Genomic DNA, 20,503 nt, shown 5'->3' on the forward strand with positions numbered 1-20,503 from the left:
AAGTATGGTCATTCACAAATGGCATGCCGTGGAGTTCCTATCTGTTCCAACTGTGGAACTCAAGATCATACCAATCAGAACTGTCCAGCCGAGCAACCAAAGTGTCCAAACTGTAAGGGGGATCATTCCACCTATTCTAAGAACTGCGAATTCTGGAAAAGAGAAAAGCAGATTCAACGATATAAAGTCGAACACTCCGTCACATACCAGGAAGCTAAGAGAACTGTACTCCCAACTATTTTAAACAGACCTTCCTATGCACAGGTCATAAAGAATCGGCATACAATAGAGACGCAAACGGATTTCACGATTCCCCCAAAGAAGTCTATTTCTGACTGGGCACGAGGTCTACTTATCACATCCCAGCCAAAACAAAAAGAGAAAGTCACAAACACACCACTGTCTGTACCTCCCAATGCAAAACACCCAGAAACAAAAGCCACAGAAAAACGTAATATCATAAGCCAGAAGCCAACTGAACAAATGGATACAGAATTGACCAATCAAGCAGAGGAATCAGTACTAGAGATTTTTGCAGAAGAAGAGATGGATACCGGCAAACCATATTTTCCAAAGGAAAAACATAAACTTGAAAAGCTTAAAGCAACAGCTAAGAAACAGTCTGACACTTTCTCCAAAACCAAATAATGGGGATTATAATCCAATGGAACTGCAGAGGTTTCCGCACTAATATACATGATATATTTGATCTGATTGCACAGCATACCCCACTGTGTCTTTCCTGCAAGAAACATATCTCAGACCTCAAGACTCTCCCACAGTAAAGAACTATATCACATACTGTAAAGACAGAGTAACAGGCGGCACGACCCATGGTGGTGTGGCAATTTTGGTAAATTCACACATTCCTTCCCAAGTTCTTCTTGGGAAGGAATTTCCCAAGAAGAACACATTCCATGAACCACTTCAGGAACCACATGTCAGTCACGTAGAAATCCGAAATGGAAAGTAAATGAAGTGGATTGGGAAAAGTATAAATCCATTGCAAAATTAGATTAGCATTAGCATTAGCATTAGTAGAGGCATTTGATGCAAGAAAGCAAGCTTATGCAGCATCAGCCAAAAAAAAAAAAAAATAAATAAATAAATAAAAAAAAAATAACCACTTCAACTTCACCTCTCTGTTCGTTCGAAATACCTGTCCAGCTGAGCCTTAAACTTATTTAGGCTATCAACTTCGACAACGAGGGATGGAAGTCTATTCCATCAACCAACCACTCGCTGGCTAAAGGCAAATTTTCTCACGTTTATCTTACATCCGTCTTTTCTCAATTTGAATTTATGCCCTCTCAGGTGATTATTCTCAGTAAGAGGAAGAATCCCATAGCATTGAGCATGCTCAGACCATTCAAGGCTTTATACACCTCTATCAGATCACCTTGCTGGTGCCTAGTCTCCAGACACTAATTTGCAAAACTTAAACCTTTCTTCATAAGAGCACCCCTTTGTTCCATTCACTAATCTTGTTGCCCTTCTCTGTACTCGTTCCAGCATCTCTACATCCTTCTTGAAATGAGGCCTCCAGACCTGTATACAGTACTCTAGGTGTGGTCTGACCATTGCCTTATACAATGGAATAATCACCTCCTTATCCTTGCTAGAAAAATTCCTATATATCATCGACAATACACCATGAGCTACTCTTGCTGCCCGTCTGCACTGCTCAGAAAACTTCATATCTGCCTGCACAACCACCCCCAGGTCCCTTTCATTCTCTACCACTGTCAGTGTAGTACCACAGAGTTGATACGTTGCTCTGGGGTTGCTGTTTCCCATATGTAGTACTTTACATTTGTCAATGTTAAACTTCATTTGCCACCTCTCAGCCCATCTGCTCAACCTTTCCGGATCCTGTTGCAGTAGCATGGTGTCAGTAGTGTCCTTGACAACCCTGCCAACCTTCGTATTGTCTGGAAACTTGGACATTAAACTTGATATACCATCATCAATATCATTTATGAATACAGAAAACAATAATGGACCCAACACTGAGCCCTGAGGGACTCCACTAATAATATTAGTCCACGATGAGCAGTGTCCATTGATTACCACTCTCTGTCTTCTCCCCCTCAGCCACCCCTTTATCCACAGCAGCAATTTGCCTCCAATGCCACACTGCTCCAATTTGTGCAGCAGTCTTCCGTGTGCAGCAGTATCAAAAGCCTTTCTAAGATCCAAGTATATAATATCAAAGTTATTCCCTGCATCCAGTTCTTTTGTGACTGCATCATAGTATCCAATCAAATTGGTCAGACAAGACTTCCCCTTAACAAAACCATGCTGTGTCCTAGCTATAACTGAAGTCTTGTCTAGATGATGCTGCAGTGCTTCTTTAACCAGTGCCTCCATTAATTTTCCAGGAACAGAAGTTAAACTAACAGGTCTATAATTACTTGTGTTGCCCTTTGATCCTCCTTTGTGAATTGGGGTCACATTTGCACATCTCCAGTCCATGGGTACTTCCCCTGAGTCCAAGGAAGCTCTCATAATTATGGCTAAGGGTTTGCTTACTTCCTTTGCTGCCTCCTTTAATATAACTGGATAGATCCCATCCACCCCAGGTGCCTTTCTTGTATTTATCTTCAACAATTTCTCCTCCACTTTACTCTCAGTTATTACAAGATTCTCTAGCTTACTGCCAGAGTTGAATACACCTCTGGCATTCCCCTCGTTGAATAATTCCTCATGTGTGAATGTCGATGCAAAATATTAATTTAGTTTGTTAGCTACCTGAGCAGGATCATCAAGATGCAGATATTATGAAGCAAAAACTGTTAGATGCAGCAGTACAATATGTAACAGATCCAAGCTGCCGAGCAGACTATTCCAAAAACATCACCACACTTTCCAACACATCCAAAATCATGGTGGAATGAAGAATGTTTACACGCTAAAAGAGAGACAAATAAAACCTGGAATAATTTCCGAAGATGTCTGGAAACTACAGAGAACCTAGTATTATTCAAAAAGGCACGAGCGTGAGCCAGGTATGTTAGAAGAGCCAGTAGCAAATCATAATGGATAAAATTTGCATCCACTTTAACAAGTTCCACACCATCTCAAACTGTCTGGAATAAAATGCAAAATGAATGGCAGATACCGGATTAATCCACCTCCAATCCTAAACTGGAATGGACAAATCACTGCACAGCCTTCAGAAATAGCCAATGCACTGGGTGAAACTTTTGCCAAAACATCAGCAACCACATCATATACTCCTAGTTTTCAAATATACAAGGCAAGAATAGAAAAACGCAAACTGAATTTTTCCTCAAGAAATGACGAACAGTACAACCTTCCGTTAACTTTCCATGAATTAAAAACAGCTCTGTCGCAGACAAAGCAAAGCGCTGTAGGACTAGACCAAATTCACTACATGATGATAAAGGAACTTGACCACCAATCCCAAGTGGCATTACTTGAACTGTTCAACAAAATCTTTCTAGAAAACCAGTTTCCAGATAGTTGGCATTATGCAATAATTCTGGCTTTCCCAAAACCGGGAAAGGATCTTTCTAATCCATGCAACCACCGTCCAATTGCTTTAACAAGTTGCCTAGGCAAAGTTATGGAAAAAATCATCAATGCTCGTTTAATGTGGTATTTGAACAGTAATAATCTTCTCGACCCGGCACAGCATGGTTTCAGGAAAAATCGCTCAACACTAGACCTACTTATTAAATTACAAAACAGTATACGGAATGCCTTCATCCGAAAGGAACATCACGGCATGATCTGCTTTGATATAGAAAAGGCTTACGATACGGTATGGCGTTATGGAATCCTTCAAAACCTATACCTCCTTGGTTTACGTGGACATCTTCCTAAATATATCCAAAATTTCTTGCAACACAGGACATTCCAAGTTAGGCTGCAGACAATCCTTTCAAAGGTTTTCATCCAAGAAGAAGGTGTGCCTCAGGGGTCTGTGCTTAGTACTACCCTTTTGCTATTAAAATAAATACAATAACTGAGCACATTCCAAGAATCGTTGATGCAGCTTTATACGTTGACGATTTCAGCATTTCCTACCGCTCTCAGAATATGCGAAGTATAGAACGGCAGCTACAAGGAACAATAAACAAAATAAGCAAATGGGCTCAAACAAATGGCTTCCGGATTTCCACACAAAAAACTGCATGTATACACTTCTGTAGAAAACGAAACCTACACCCTGATCCTAAATTGAAACTTGACGAACATATTATCCCAGTAGTACCGAGCATAAGGTTCTTAGGACTTCTTTTGGATAAGAAACTAACATTCCTTGATCACATTAAACAACTCAGGCTTTCTTGCTTAAAGAAATTAAACATTCTCAAAGTTCTTTCTGCAACAACTTGGGGGAGCAGATCGATATAAACTTCTCAGACTTTATCGATCTATAGTTCGTTCCAAACTAGAATATGGAGCAGCTGTTTACGACTCGGCGAAACCAAGTGCTTTGAGATGGTTAGACCCCATACTCCACAGTGCACTCTGTATAGCACTCGGAGCTTTTCGAACTTCACCTATACAAAGCCTTTATGCAGAAGCCCATGAACCTTCATTAGAGCTTAGACGACAGAACTTGTTATTGCACTATGCTGTCAAGATAAAATCTATCAGTGATCATCCACATAGAGATTTTCTGTTTTCATATAACTGGGAAAACATATACCAAGCCCATCCACGGATGAATTGACCTGCCAACATCCGTCTTAAAGATTTATTACTAAGCCGAGAGCTTGATTATGACAATGTAGCTACTGCAATTGTACAAACCATTCCACCATGGTGCATAGTTCAACCCATATATGATATGTATTTTCAAACCTGGGGGAAAAACACTCTATCCAGGAAAAACTACCAGCAGTTATATGCAGCATACAAAGAACAATATCCACATCATACTTTCATATATACAGATGGGTCTAAATCAGAGACTTGTGTAGGAGCTGCAATTCATTTTGAGGATCGTACCTTCATCCAACAACTCCCAAAAAAATGCAGTATTTTTACTGCCGAATTACAAGCCATTTCAATGGCTATAAACCAAATCAAACATAAACAGATAGCAAACAGCATTATTTTCACGGACTCGCTTAGCTCTGTTACTGCCTTGCAGAACGCAAATACCAAAGGACACCCAATCCTACAACATATACAATTTTCAGTATCAAAGCTATTACAAAGAAATCACAATATCAGATTCTGCTGGATCCCAGGCCACACAGGAATAACTGGAAACGAAAGAGCAGACAAAGCAGCAAAAGAAGCTTCCACATCTGATTATGCCTTTCACACAATGCCATATACAGATTACAAGTCCTTAATCCACCAAAGCAGTATAAAACAATGAGAACAACACTGGCTAGATCAGACTAACAACAAACTTCGTCTAATAAAAGAAACACTTCGACCGTGGCCTACTAGCTTCCGATCGAATAGACAGGAAGAAGTGATCCTCGCTCGATTGCGAATCTGGCATACACTTATGAGTCAATCTTACCTACTCAGAGGTGAAGACAATAATGCCAAAACTGTTAAGTTCCGCTGACTATACATCACTTCATGGTGAACTGTCCAAAATTTCATAGAGAACGTCAAGGAGCTTTCAATCAATAATGAATAAACAAAACAACCTAATGCTTAAAACAATTTTAGGTGACCGGCCAAATATTACTGAAGTTTTCTCCTTCCTAAAGTTAACTGGATACTTTCAAAACATATAAAATTAATAGTACACCTTTTATAGAGAATCTACACAAATATATATATAGCAGAGTCTTGGTTCTGCCAAAAACCACAAGGAAAGTGAAAAAATGCTGATATACGAAACTCTCCTACCTAGACTAGGTGCATTATAGCCTAAGTTGCTCTTGTGCCAATAGCTTTCAAATAACAACAACAGCCGTGAATTAGGGTTGAATTTGAAAGTGTCTTCAATTCTGCCCAGACACGATAGGAGGGAGTATATGATGAGAGCCTTGTCAATCAATTTGGCCCTGGAAAGATTGTGTAAAGCTCAAGGAGTAGAATTTTTTTCAGCCTGGTCTGTACTTGTGAACAGGAGAGACTGCTTCTACAGGGATGAGATACACTTAAATAGAAAGGGTGCAAGAATATTTGCTGATGCTATCGAAGCAGCATTTAGGGGTCGGAAAACTGCTAGCTTGGGGGGATACAAGGACTAATAGTTTAACAATAGCTGCAGGCAGAGGTGAAGGTGATTCTTGCACAACTTCTATTAGAATAAATAGCGACCTGGAGCGAGGGGTGTTGGGGGTTTCAAGGACGAATGGCAGTCATTGTGAAATAGGTGAGTATATGGGATGTGTTAGGGTAACTAGGAATAGGTGCATGTATACTAATGCTAGAAGTATAGTAAATAAATTTAATGAATTTGAAGTGTTGGTCAAGACATCAAAGGTGGATATTGTTGGGATAGCAGAGACGTGGTATCATACAGATATAAGGAATGCAGAACTGGAATTTGGGGAGTACAATGTGTACAGAAAGGATAGACAGGATAGGAAGGGAGGAGGTGTTATGCTGTTAATTAAGAAAAACATGAAGTCAAAAGAAGTTTGCCCAGTTGATATAGATGAACAGTGCACAGTTGAGTCAGTTTGGTGTGACATAAGCACTGTGAAAGCAAAAATTAGAGTAGGAGTGTGTTATAGGCTTAATGACTTGAATGAGTACAATGAACAATTGTACAGAGAAATAGAGTGGGCTTGTATAATGGGGGATTTTAACTTCCCAGATATTGACTGGAACTTGTGGGTTCGTCACTCACACACTAGTCAGACTTTTGTGGATTTATTGGATGATTGTTTTCTGCAGCAGCATGTTCGAGAGGCAACCAGAGAGAGTAATACTCTTGATCTGGTTATCAACAGTGATCATTCGTGTATTAAGAATTTGCAGATAATGGAACCACTAGGTGGCATTAATCGCAGTGTATTGATGTCGGATTTACTTAAAGATTTAATTACCATCAGGGGTAAAGGAAAGGGTTATTGCTTCCGTAGAGGTGAGCACAGTGGTCTCAGACAGTTTTTAAATTCTGCACAGTGGGATTAACTGACGATGTTACCAACAGTACATTCTAAGTGGAAAGCATTCAAGGAATTAATCGTGGATGCCACTAAAAGTTTCATACCTATTAAGAAATATTGTTCAAGGCCTAAATGGTTATCAAATGAACTAATGAGACTCGTGACAGAGAAGAAAAATGATAATTTATATGCATGGGATGCATATAAATTATCAGGCAACTCAGAAGCCTATGGCAGATATAAGCTAGTCTGTAATTAGGTCACAAAGGAGGTTAGGCAGGCAAAGGTAGATTACGAGAAATCCTTGGCAAGAGATGCTAAGAAACAGCAAGGATTTCTTTACTTATATAAACTCTAAAAGGAAGGGGATGAACCTGATTGGTCCACTTGACATCGATGGTTCGACTGTTGATGATCCTGCTCAGATAGCAAACAAACTGAATGTGTATTTTGAATCTACATTCACACATGAGGAATTATTAAGGTTTGAAAATGGCAGAAGGTTATCAAATTGTAGCAGGGTGCTTAATGATTTTGTAATAACTGAGAGCAAAGTCAAGGAGAAATTGTTGAAGTTAAACATAAGAAAAGCACCTGGGGTGGATGGGATCTATCCAGTTATATTAAAGGAGGCGGCAAAGCAACTAAGCAAACCCTTAGCTAAAATTATGATAGCATCCTTGGACTCAGGGGAGGTTCCCACGGACTGGAGATGTGCAAATGTATCCCCAATTCACAAAAGGAGATCGAAGGGTGACACGAGTAATTACAGACCAGTTAGTTTAACTTCAGTTCCGGGTAAAATAATGGAGTCACTGATTAAAGATGCATTGCAGAATCATCTAGACAAGACTGCAGCAATAATTCAGACACAGCATGGGTTTGTTAAGGGAAAGTCTTGTCTGACAAATATGATTGGTTATTATGATGTGGTTACAAAGGAACTGGATGCAAAAAATAATTTTGATATCATATATTTGGATTTCAGGAAAGCTTTTGACACTGTTGCACCTGGAAGACTATTGTACAAATTGGAACAGAATGGTATTAAGGGTAAGTTGCTACAATGGATAAAAGGATTGTTAAGGGGGAGAAGACAGAGGGTGGTAATCAATGGGTGCTGCTCTTCTTGGACTAATGTTATTAGTGGAGTCCCACAGGGTTCGGTGTTGGGTCCACTGTTTTGTATATTTATCAATGATATTGGTGAAGGTATATCAGGCTTAGTGTCGAAGTTTGCAGATGATACAAAGGTTGGCAGGGTTGTTAATGACAGTAATGGCAGTGTGCTACTGCAAATGGATCTAGATAATTTTGGGCAGATAGGTTAAGAAGTGGCAACTGAAGTTTAACCTTGACAAATGCAAAGTACTGCATATGGGTAGAAGTAATTCGAGAGAAACTTACCAACTGTGTGGTACTACACTGAAGGTGGTAGAAAATGAAAAAGACCTGGAAGTAATTGTGCAGTCAGATATGAAGTTTTCTGAGCAATGCAGACAGGTTGCCAGGTCAGGTCATGCGACTTTGTCAATGATATATAGAAATTTTGCTAGCAGGGAAAAGGAGGTGATTGTCCCTCTGTATAAGGCAATGGTGAGGACATGCCTTGAGTACTGCGTACAGGTCTGGAGGCCTCATTTTAGGAAGGATGTAGATTTGCTTGAATGTGTACAGAGAAGGGCAACAAGGTTGGTGAGGGGAATGAAGGGATCCTCTTACCAAGAAGGCTTAAGTTCTGCAAATTGCAGTGGCTGGAGACTAGGCACCTGCACGGGATCTGATTGAGGTGTATAGGGCCTTGAATGGATTGAGCATGCTGAATTTTGATGGGATTCTTCCACTTGTTCAGATTACGAACCTAAGGGGCATAAATTCAAATTAAGGAAAGACAGATGTAGAATAGATGTGCGGAAATTTGCCTTTAGCCAGTGGGTGGTAAAATGCTGGAACAAACTTCTATTTGTCGTTGTAGTTGATAGGTTGAATAAATTTAAGGAGGAACTGGACAGACATTTGGAGGGAATGGTGTGATTTTTTTTTTTTTTTTTTTTTTGGCTGATGCTGCATAAGCTCATACACTTGCTTTCTTGTATCACATGCCACTACTACTATTACCACCACCAGCACCTTTGAATTTATTCAAAGTGTCAGCCTCAACTACCTGCGAGGAAAATTTGTTCCTACAATCAATGACTTGGTGTCTAAAAGAAAACTTCCTAAAATGTAATCTAAATTTCACACCTGTAATTTGAATTTATGATCCGTGGTTCTGGAATTATTTATAACAGTGAGAATTCCACCTTCATTTATTTTACTAATCCTTCTAAGATGCCTGGATGTAAAGCACTATAACCCACATAATCGGAGTTTTCCTCGTACGGTTGTCCTGCTGCCTATCTCTGGGAAGTTAAAAATCCCTAGATATTGACTGGAACTAGTGGGTTGATCACTCACACACTAGCAAGACTTTTGTGGATTTATTCTGCAGCAGCATGTTTAAGAGGTAACCCGAGAGAGCAATACTCTTGATCTGGTTATTAGGAGTGATTATTCGTGCATTAAGAATTTGCAGATAAAGGAACCACTGGGTGACAGTTAACACGGTATACTGATGTGGGATTTACTTCAAGATATTACTACCATCAGCGATAAAGGGAAGGGTGTTTGCTTTCATAAAGGTGACTACAGTGGTCTCAGACAGTTTTTAAATTGTATACAGTGGGACCAACTGATGATGTTACCAGGGCTGGCTTAAGGCACGATTCAGCGGTTCCCCCAAACAGGGCACCAAAATTTAGGGGGTGCAAAATTCCCCTAAAATTCACCGATTCCTGCAAATTTCAAGTTGGAGAGGATGCACCAAACAATCTTGCACAGGGTGCTGATAGACCTGGGGCTGGTTCTGGATGTTACCAACAGCAAATTCTAAATGGGAAGCATTAAAGAAATTAAACGTGGAAGCAGCTACTGGACAATTCATACCGATCAAGAAATACAGTTCAAGGTTTAGGCCCAAATGAATGTCAGATGAAATAATGAGACTTGTGGCAGAGAAGAAAAATACATGGTATGCATATAAATTATCAGGTGACACAGAAGCCTCTGATAGATATAAGCCAGGCTATAATCAAGTCACAAAAGAGGTTAGACAAGTGAAGGCATATTGCAAGAAATCTTTGACAAAGGATACTAAAGAAAACAGTAATGACTTCTTTATTTCTGTAAACTCTAGAAGGAAGGGGATGAATCATGTTGGTCTGCTTTGTATCAGTGGTTCAACCATTGATGATCCTGCTCAGATAGCTTACAAACTGAATGAGTATTTTGCATCTACATTCACACATCAGGAATTCTGTAGGAAAGTGGAGGACAAAAGCTTATTAAACTCTAACAGGGAGCTTAATGATTTGTAATAACTGAGAGCAAAGTGGAGGAGAAATTGTTGAAGTTAAACATAAGAAAGGAATCTGGGGTGGATAAGATCTATCCAGTTATATTAAAGGAGGCGGCGAAGGAAGTAAGCATATCCATAGCCGTAATTATGACAGCATCCTTGGACTCAGGGGAAGTTCCCACGGATTGGAGATGTGCAAATATGTATCCCCAATTCACAAAGGGGATCAAAGGGTGACACAAGTAATTACAGACCTGTTGATTTAACTTGTGTTCCAGGGTAATGGAATCACTGGTTAAAGAAGAATTGCACAATCATGTAGACAAGACAGCAGTAATAATTCAGACACAGCATGGGTTTGTTAAGAGGAAGTCTTGTCTGACCAATTTGATTGGACTCTGATGTGGTTACAAAGGAACTGGATGCAAAAAATATTTTTGATACCATGTACTAGGATTTCAGGAAAACTTTTGATTCTGTTGTGCATGGAAGACTACTGTACAAATTGGAGCAGTATGGTATTAAGGGCAAGTTGCTACAATGGATAAAAGGATGATTGAGTGGGAAAAGACTTTAAAGAATGGTATTTAATGGATTCTTCTCTTCGTGGACTAATGTTTTTAGTGGAGTCCTCCGTGGTTTGGTGTTGGGCCCACTGTTGTTTTGTTTATTTATCAATGATATTGATGAAGGTATATATCAGGCTTAATCTCCAAGTTTGCAGATGATACTAAGGTTGGCAGGGTTGTCAGTGGCAGTGTGCAACTGCAACAGGATCTAGAAAAGTTAGGCAGATGGGCTGAGAAGTGACAAGTGAATTTTAACATTGACAAATGTAAATTACTGCATATGGGTAGAAGTAACCCCAGAGAAAAGTACCAATTGTGCAGTGTTACACTTAGGGTGGCAGAAAATGAAAAAGACCTGGGAGTAATTGTGCAGTCAGATATGAAATTTTCTGAGCAGTGCAGGCAGTCTGCCATAGCAGGTCATGGAGTGTTGTCAACGATATACAGGAATTTTGCTAGTAGGGAAAAGGAGGTGATTATCCCTTTGCATAAGGCAACAATCAGGTCACGCCTTGAGTACTATATACAGGTATGGAGACCTCATTTTTGGAAGGATGTAGAGTTGCTTGAGTGAGTACAGGGAAGGGAAACAACATTGGTGAGGGGAATGAAAGGGTGGTCTTACAAAGAAAGGCTTAAGTTCTGCAAATTGCAGCATCTGGAGACTAGGCACCTGCGAGGAGATCTGATTGAGGTGTATAAAGCCTTGAATGGGTTGAGCAAACTAAATTCAGGTATGTCAGGCTTAATGTCGAAGATTTCAGATGATACAAAGGCTGGCAGGGTTTATAATGACAGTAAAGACAGTATGGTACTGCAACAGGATCTAGAAAAGTTGGGCAGATGGGCTGAGAAGTGGCAACTGAAGTTGAACATTGACAAATGCACAGTACCACATATGGGTAGCAGTAACCAAAGAGAAACGTATCAACTGTGTGGTACTACTCTCAGGGAAGTGATAAATGAAAAAGACCTGGGGGGTAATTGTGCAGTCAAATATGAAGTTCTCTGAGCAGTGCAGACAGGCTGCCAGAGAAGGCCATGGAGTCTTGTCAATGATATATAGGAATTTTGCTAGTAGGGATAAGGAGGTAATTATTTGCTTGTATAAGGCAATTGTCAGGCCACACCTTGAGTACTGCATGCAGATCTGGAGGCCTCATTTTAGGAAGAATGGAGAGTTGCTAGAACGAGTACAGGGAAAGGCAACATGAGTGGTGAGGGGAACAAAGAGGTGCTCTTACGAACAAAGGCTTAAGTTCTGCAAATTGCAACATTTGGAGACTAGGCACCTGCAAGGTGATCTGATTGAGGTGTATAAGGCCTTGAATGGCTTGAACAGGCTCAATGCTGAGGAAAGACAAAAAATCGAGGAAAGGCAGTTGTAGAATAGATGTACAAAAGTGTTTGCCTATAGCAGTGGGTAGTTCATTGCTGGAAGAGGCTTCCATCTACTATTGTTGAAGTTAATAGCTTAAATAAATTTAACCCTGAACTAGAGACAAACATTCGGACTGACCGGATGTGTGAAAGGGGACGGTTTTTTTTTTAGCCGATGCTGTATAAGCTTGCTTTATTGCATCATATGCCTCAACTAATGCTAATTGTGATGGGATTCTTCTGCTTTCTCAGATTACGCACCTGATGGGGCATAAATTCAAATAGAGGAAAGACAGGTGTAGAATAGCTGTGTGGAAGTTTGCCGTTAGCCAGCGGGTAGTTGATTTCTGGAACAGACTTCCATCTGCTGTTGTTGAAGTTGATAGCTTAAATAAATGTTAGGCTGAACTAGACAAACATTTGGAGTGACCAGATGGGTGTAAGTAAGGGAAAGGTTTTTTTTTTTTTTTTTTTTTTTGGCTGATGCTGTATAAACTTGCTTTATTGCATCATATGTCTCAACTAATGCTAATTCTAATGGGATTCTTCCCCTTTGCTCAGATTACGAACCTGAGGGAGGCATATTCAAATTGAGGAAAGACAGATGTGCAGAAATTTGCCTGGAACAAACTGCCATCTGTTGTTGTGGAAGTTGATAGCTGAAATAAATTCAAGGAAGAACTGGACAAACTTTTAGAGTTAATGTATGATGTGTGAAATTTTTTTTTTTTTTTTTTTTTTTTGGCTGATGCTACATAAGATCACACGATTGCTTTCTTGCATTACATGCCTCTGCTGCTGCTGCTGCTACTACTTCTCTGACCATCTTTAAAGTCTGTTGAAGTCATCTTGATGGAGCACTGTTTGGCACTGATCATTAACGACTCTGCCAATCTTTACATTATTTGACAAATGGCATACAAGTCTAGTGACTGTATGCAATTGTAAAATAAATACATTAAAAGTTCTGTTATTAGATATTAATTTTATGATATATTTCTAAAGTTTTTGAAGTATTTTGTGTGAAACTACTGTAACTAAACATTTTTTCTTATATTTTATGATAAATTTTGAACTTTCCCTGTAGGTATGTAGTACAAAGTTAAGATATAGGTCTTTTCCACACAGTAAAGAAAGAAAGCTAATATTTTTTGTACAAAAATCTTATATAATCTGACAGATTTTTTTTCACTTTGGTAGGTGCTGCAGAATTAACTAGAATGTTTCCAACTCCTCCTTCCTTGGAACACAACACTGCCCCTTCTCCCTCTTGCCTTGGAGGAGCTGATGTTACTGTATTAGAATCCGGAGAAACAATCTTGAGGGATCGTACAGAATCATTCCCAGATGGAAGTAGTAGCCCTTGTTGTGAACCTGTAAAGGTGAATTATTTTGATTTTACGTAAAACACTGATGAGCAAAACAAACTTCCTTTTACTGTGTTCATTTTTTTAGTCACTTTTAACATTAAGAAAGCCTGATGTGATTTTTTTTGAAAGAACATTGGATTAATATTTTGAATTGTATTAAAATAATTACAGAGAATTGTGATTTAGAAAAGACCTTTTTATTTAAAAATCTTCTTGGGTAATTACTGATATGCAGGCTGAAGAGTGGTATATAATGGATGGTGAAAACTGTTGCAATTAAGAGACATTTCTTTGCATTCATTTGTATTTTATTTGTTAAGTTAACTGATCTTTAAAGATAAATTGGGATAAGATTAATGTTAATCTTATATTAACATTAAAGTTAGTTATTATATTAATATTAATCTTAATTAAAGATAAAATGGGATAAGATTCATTTCACAAATATACGTGGTCTCAATTCTAATCTCAACGATGTCCATTTCCACTTGTAGTCTGCCAAACCCCATGTACTTTTTCTGACAGAATCTCAGTTATCGGTTGATTCAACTACTGCTCATCTCAGATGCCCAAATTATTCGCTGTATGATTCCTTTTGCCTCAAAGGTGGTACTTGTGCAAATGTCCGTTCTGATATTCCCTGTCAGAGACTTGGCAATTTGGAATCTCCTCTCTTTGATCTTCTCTGGCTTAAAATCTCTCTACCTCATTGTGTCAAATTCATCTGTTGTCTCTACCGTTCTCCCAACTCCATTAATCACTTGGAGCTCTTTGACTTCCTCTCTTTGCAACTTGACTTTCTCCAGTCCAACTTTCCTAACAGTGGGGTAATTTTCCTTGGTGATTTTAATGTTCACAACTCCAGCTGGCTTCTGTTTTCTAGTCACACCGACCCAGCAGGTCGAGATGCTGAGGCTTTTGCAATTACTAATGACCTAGCACAGATTGTTCATTTACCTACAAGAATACCCTACAATCCTAATCATACAGCCAATACGCTTGATCTTTTTCTCACAAACAACCCTTCTAAGTACACGGTCGAAGTGAGAGGTCCTTTAGGCACTTCAGATCACAACTTGGTGATTGTCTCTTCTCCAATGGAACCTTTATCTCATGGCTATTCCAAACCTTGTGTTGTTTGGCAGTACAAGAATGCAAAATGGGATGACCTTCTAGACTTCTTTTCTTCTTTTTCTTGGTCGGATTACTGTTTCAAAACTTCTGATGTCAACGTTTGCTCAGATCGTGTCAGTGAAATTATTCTTGCAGGAATGGAATCCTTTATCCCACACTCCACTTCAAAATCTCGTCCTTTATCTAAACCTTGTTTTTCCAATAAATGTGCTAAGGCTGTTCAACAGAAGAATGTTGCATATCGTAATTGGCTTGTTTCTAATTCTTTAGTTTCATTTTCTGCCTACACCAAAGCTCGCTACAATTGTAAAGCAGTTATTAATCGGTCCAAACTAGAGTTTGAACAGGCTAAGAGTAGAAAACTTGCTTCTTGCCCTGATGGTAGCTGAGCATTCTGGTCTCTTGCCAAAGCTATTGGCCGCAACTTTTGCCCATCTTTGCTCCCACCTCTGTCCAAACCAGATGGTTCTATTGTCACTTCAGCCAAGGATAAAGCTGACCTGCTAGCATCCCATTTTTCTTCCAGCTCATGTATTGATGATCTTGGTAAAACACCTCCCACCATTCCCAACACACTCCATTCAATGCCTCCTGTGGTCTTCTGTCAAAAGGATATCAGAAGGATTTTGATGAATCTTGATGCTAAGAAAGCTCCAGGCCCTGGTGGTATTTCTCCACTTGTTCTCAAAACCTGTGCTCCTGAACTTACTCCTATTCTTTGCCGCCTTTTTTCACTTTCTTATTCCAAAGGTGTTTTTCGTTCTGCTTGGAAATTTGCTCATATCCAGCCAGTTCCTAAAAAGGGTGACAAATCCCTTCCATCCAATTATCGTCCCATTGCAATTACTTCTACTCTTTCTAAAATAATGGAGAAATCAATTAACTGCCAACTCTTAAACTACCTTGAAACCTTCTGTCTGATCAACGTTCGCCAGTATGGATTCCATCAGTGTCGATCCACTGGTGATATTCTGGCTTATGTTACCCTTTATGGACTAATTCAATGGAAAGGTTCGGTGAACCACAAGTAGTTGCTCTTGACATCGCAAAGGCTTTTGATCGTGTTTGGCATAAAGGTCTTCTAAACAATCTTCCATCTTATGGTTTGCCAACTGTTTTTAGTAATTGGTTATCCAGTTTTCTCTCTGATCGCTCACTGAGGGTGATGGTAGATGGCTCTCTGTCTTCTAACTTCTCCACTAATGCCGGTGTCTCCCAAGGTTCAGTTCTTTCCCCACTCTTTTCCTCTTGTATATTAATGACCTTCTTCTATTGACTGGAAATCCTATCCATAGTTTTGCCGATGATAGCACATTGCATTCCACTTTCCAGTGTACTGACGTGGGATTTGCTTAAGGATTTAACTACTATCAGGGGTAAAGGAAAGGGCTTTTGCTTCCGTAAAGGCGAGTACAGTGGTCTCCGACAGTTTTTAAATTCTGTACAGTGGGATCAACTGACGATGTTACCAACAGTAAATTCTAAGTGGGAAGCATTCAAGGAATTAATCGTGGAAGCTACTAAAAGGTTCATACCTATTAAGAAATATTGTTCAAGGTTTAGGCCTAAATGGTTGTCAAATGAACTAATGAGACTCGTAACAGAGAATAAAAATGCATGGGATGCTTATAAATTATCAAGTGACTCAGAAGCATATGGCAGATATAAGTTAATCTGTAATCAGGTCACAAAGGAGGTTCGGCAGGCAAAGGCAGATTACGAGAAATCCTTGGCAAAAGATGCTAAGAAAAACAGCAAGGATTTCTTTACTTATATAAACTCTAAAAGGAAGGGGATGAATCTGATCGGTCCACTTGACATCGATGGTTCAACTGTTGATGATCCTGCTCAGATAGCAAACAAACTGAATGAGTATTTTGCATCTACATTCACACGTGAGGAATTATTAAGGTTTGAAAATGGCAGAAGGTTATCAAATTTTAGCAAGATACTTAATGATTTTGTAACAACCGAGAGCAAAGTTGAAGAGAAATTGTTGAAGTTAAACGTAAGAAAAGCACCTGGGGTGGATGGGATCTATCCAGTTATATTAAAGGAGACAGCAAAGCAACTAAGCAAACCCTTATCCATAATTATGAGAGCATCCTTGGACTCAGGGGAGGTTCCCACGGACTGGAGATGTGCAAATGTATCCCCAATTCACAAAGGGGGATCGAAAGGTGACACGAGTAATTACAGACCAGTTAGTTTAACTTCTGTTCCGGGTAAAATAATGGAGTCGCTGGTTAAAGATGCATTGCAGGATCATCTAGACAAGACTGTAGCAATAATTCAGACACAGCATGGGTTTGTTAAGGGAAAGTCTTGTCTGACAAATTTGATAGGATATTATGATGTGGTTACAAAGGAACTGGATGCGAAAAATAATTTTGATATCATATATTTGGATTTCAGGGAAGCTTTTGACGCTGTTGCGCATGGAAAACTATTGTACAAATTGGAGCAGAATGGTATTAAGGGTAAGTTGCTACAATGTATAAAAGGATGGTTAAGTGCGAGAAGACAGAGGGTAATCAATGGGTGCTGCTCTTCTTGGACTAATGTTATTAGTGGAGTCCCCAGGGTTCGGTGTTAGGTCCACTGTTGTTTTGTATATTTATCAATGATATTGATGAAGGTATATCAGGCTTAATGTCGAAGTTTGCAGATGATACAAAGGTTGGCAGGGTTGTTAATGACAGTAATGGCAGTGTGCTACTGCAACAGGATCTAGATAATTTGGGCAGATGGGCTAAGAAGTGGCAACTGAAGTTTAATCTTGACAAATGCAAAGTACTACATATGGGTAGAAGTAACTCCAGAGAAACGTACCAACTGTGTGGTACTACACTTAAGGTGGTAGAAAATGAAAAAGACCTGGGAGTAATTGTGCAGTCAGATATGAAGTTTTCTGAGCAATGCAGACAGGCTGCCATGGCAGGTCATGGGGTTTTGTCAATGATATATAGGAATTTTGCTAGCAGGGAAAAGGAGGTGATTATCCCTCTGTATAAGGCAATGGTCAGGCCACGGCTTGAGTACTGCGTACAGGTCTGGAGGCCTCATTTTAGGAAGGATGTAGATTTACTTGAGCGTGTACAGAGAAGGGCAACAAGATTGGTGAGGGGAATGAAGGGATCCTCTTACCAAGAGAGGCTTAAGTTCTGCAAATTGCAGGGGCTGGAGACTAGGCACCTGCGCGGTGATCTGATTGAGGTGGTTAATTGCTGGAACAAACTTCCATCTGTCGTTGTGGAAGTTGATAGGTTGAATAAATTTAAGGAGGAACTGGACAGGCATTTGGAGGGAATGGTGTGATATTTTTTTTTTTTTTGGCTGATGCTGCATAAGCTCATACATTTGCTTTCTTGCATCACATGCCACTACTACTACTACTTTCCATTTTGAGAAACCTTGTCCTGCTCATTCAAGTTCAACTTCTCGAAAATCTACTACCAATTCCTTAAATGCCGATCTTTAGGTAATTCTCCAGTGGGACAAAGACAACTTAGTTGATTTCAATCCTTCTAAAACTCAGTCTTGTCTTATATCTCGCAAAAAGAATTCTTCTGCTCCTAGCTTATCTTTAGTGACACTCCGATTTCTAGGCAAAATGATATATCTCTTTTGGGGATTACCCTGACTTCTAATCTCTCTTGGCACAAGCACATTACAAATATTGCTTCCTCTGCATCTAAAAAACTTGGTTTTCTCTTTCGCTCTCGGCATTACTTTTCTTCCAAACTCTTTATTTCTTCCAAGCTCACTCTGTATAAATCGCAAATCCACCCTGCCATGGAATATTGTTGCTACATCTGGGATGGTGCCCCCAAAACCTCACTCAGGCTTCTTGATTCCATTCAGAAGAGGGCAGTTAGGTTAATTAATGATTCATATCTAACAGAGTCTCTCCCCTCGCTTTCTCATAGACGTACTGTTTCTGCTGCATGCCTCTTCCACATATGCTTCCATGGGCACTGTTCTTCTGAATTGGCTTCTATAATTCCCACTCTCTCTTTCAAAACAGTCCGAACACGTGCCGCCACCACCAACATCCGTTAACTGTCCAATTTCAAACCCACAGAACCAACTTTTCATCTTCCTCATTTATTTATTCAACTGCCGTTTTCTGGAACAACCTTCCTTCATACGTATTTCCTGAAAATTACAATCTACAGAAGTTCAAGTCCAATGTCAACAAATATCTTCTTTCGTCTTGTCAACCTTCAACCCAAGCACGGTACTAAGTACTATAGGTTCTAATACCTCTCGTGTTTGGGGTTCACATAAAAAAAAAAAAATCTTATAGGGGGATATCAAGATATTTGAATAGTTTTTAGAAGGATATTGAAATAAGGAAGAACTGCAAGCAGAAATGTGGGCAATGCATATTTTCTAGTATAATATCCAAAAATATAGTAACTAATGAAGCATTATACATGTAAAATACAATCGGACCTCTATATAATGGAATCGATCGTTCCCTTGAAAAAATTTGTTATGCAGAAATTTCATTATAAAGAAATATGACCTTTTCAACATTGAAAAATACTGTAAATTTAGAAAAAGATGGGAATGAATAAATTTTCTAACATTTTAAAACAATTTATTAATGCATACATATTAAGAAATGACTACTTACATGATGCCCACATTTATTAGTACACTTTTAAGAATTATGTTGTAAAATATTTGGTGTAAAATTTTTTGTTGTATACTGGAATCTACTGTATACTGTTCATAAAAATGTTCACATTTATGTAAACTTTAAGCACTCAGGTATATTTTCTGTTACATTTTCTTTCCACTGAAGTCCTCAATGCAAAGTTTCAAATGCTGCCAACATTTGTTTGGAAGGTTTAATATTGCCCTCATTTTCATCTAACTCATCGTTGATATTGCCACTAGTTCTTTAAATAACCTCCAAAATGTTTGAATCATTCGGATATTCAGCTACTATGACATCATTATCAACTCCTAAAAATTTGTTAAGAACAATTTCTCCACTGATCAAACCTTGCTTGGAACTCTTCCCAAGATTGCTCAATGTCTTCTAGTAGTTCTTCCGTCTCATCTCTGTTATATGACATATTAGCAAAACCTGCTTTTCCGAAACAATTCTTAATTGTTGTTTCCATCACATCTTGACTCCACACTTTCACCAACTCTGATATGCACATCGACAAATCTATAATAGAATCTATAGATTGGTTGGTTTCTATTCTCAGTATAATTTTTTCAGTATGCATCTTTGGTAGTGCATTAATGCTTCAGTCCATTGGATGCAGTTAAGAAGAATTATTCAGATGGAAGAAAACAAGCTTCACACTTGTAAGTTTCAAAATTACCAAGTGAAGCTGGGCAGGGCAGTTGTCAACAATCAACACGATTGTTCTGTTTTCTTTCGTCATCTTTCTATCGAAATTTAAAATCCACTGCTCAGAAATTTCGCTTGTCATTAATGGTTTTTTGTTGTAGTTGTAGTCCAACTCTAAAGACTTTTTATTTGAAACATCAGGGTTATTTACTTTTGCCTATTACCAAAAGCTTAAGTTTTTCATTACCAACCATATTTGCAACCGAGATCGT

The 20,503-nt window shown here is 39.0% G+C and overlaps 1 protein-coding gene across 1 annotated transcript in view; it reads left to right on the forward strand.

Moving 5' to 3' along the window:
- The window catches only part of skd (mediator complex subunit skuld), a 505,637-nt gene that overhangs the window by 254,276 nt on the left and 230,858 nt on the right, over positions 1-20,503 (forward strand). The window contains exon 13 of the mRNA XM_090376037.1: positions 13,611-13,792. Coding sequence (XP_090232163.1) covers positions 13,611-13,792 — 182 coding nt within the window. The remainder of the gene's footprint in view (positions 1-13,610; positions 13,793-20,503) is intronic.

Source organism: Mastigoproctus giganteus, chromosome 1 (assembly GCF_048544385.1).
Source record: "Mastigoproctus giganteus isolate SK-2022 chromosome 1, ASM4854438v1, whole genome shotgun sequence".
Classification (NCBI taxonomy): Eukaryota; Metazoa; Arthropoda; class Arachnida; order Uropygi; family Thelyphonidae; genus Mastigoproctus; species Mastigoproctus giganteus.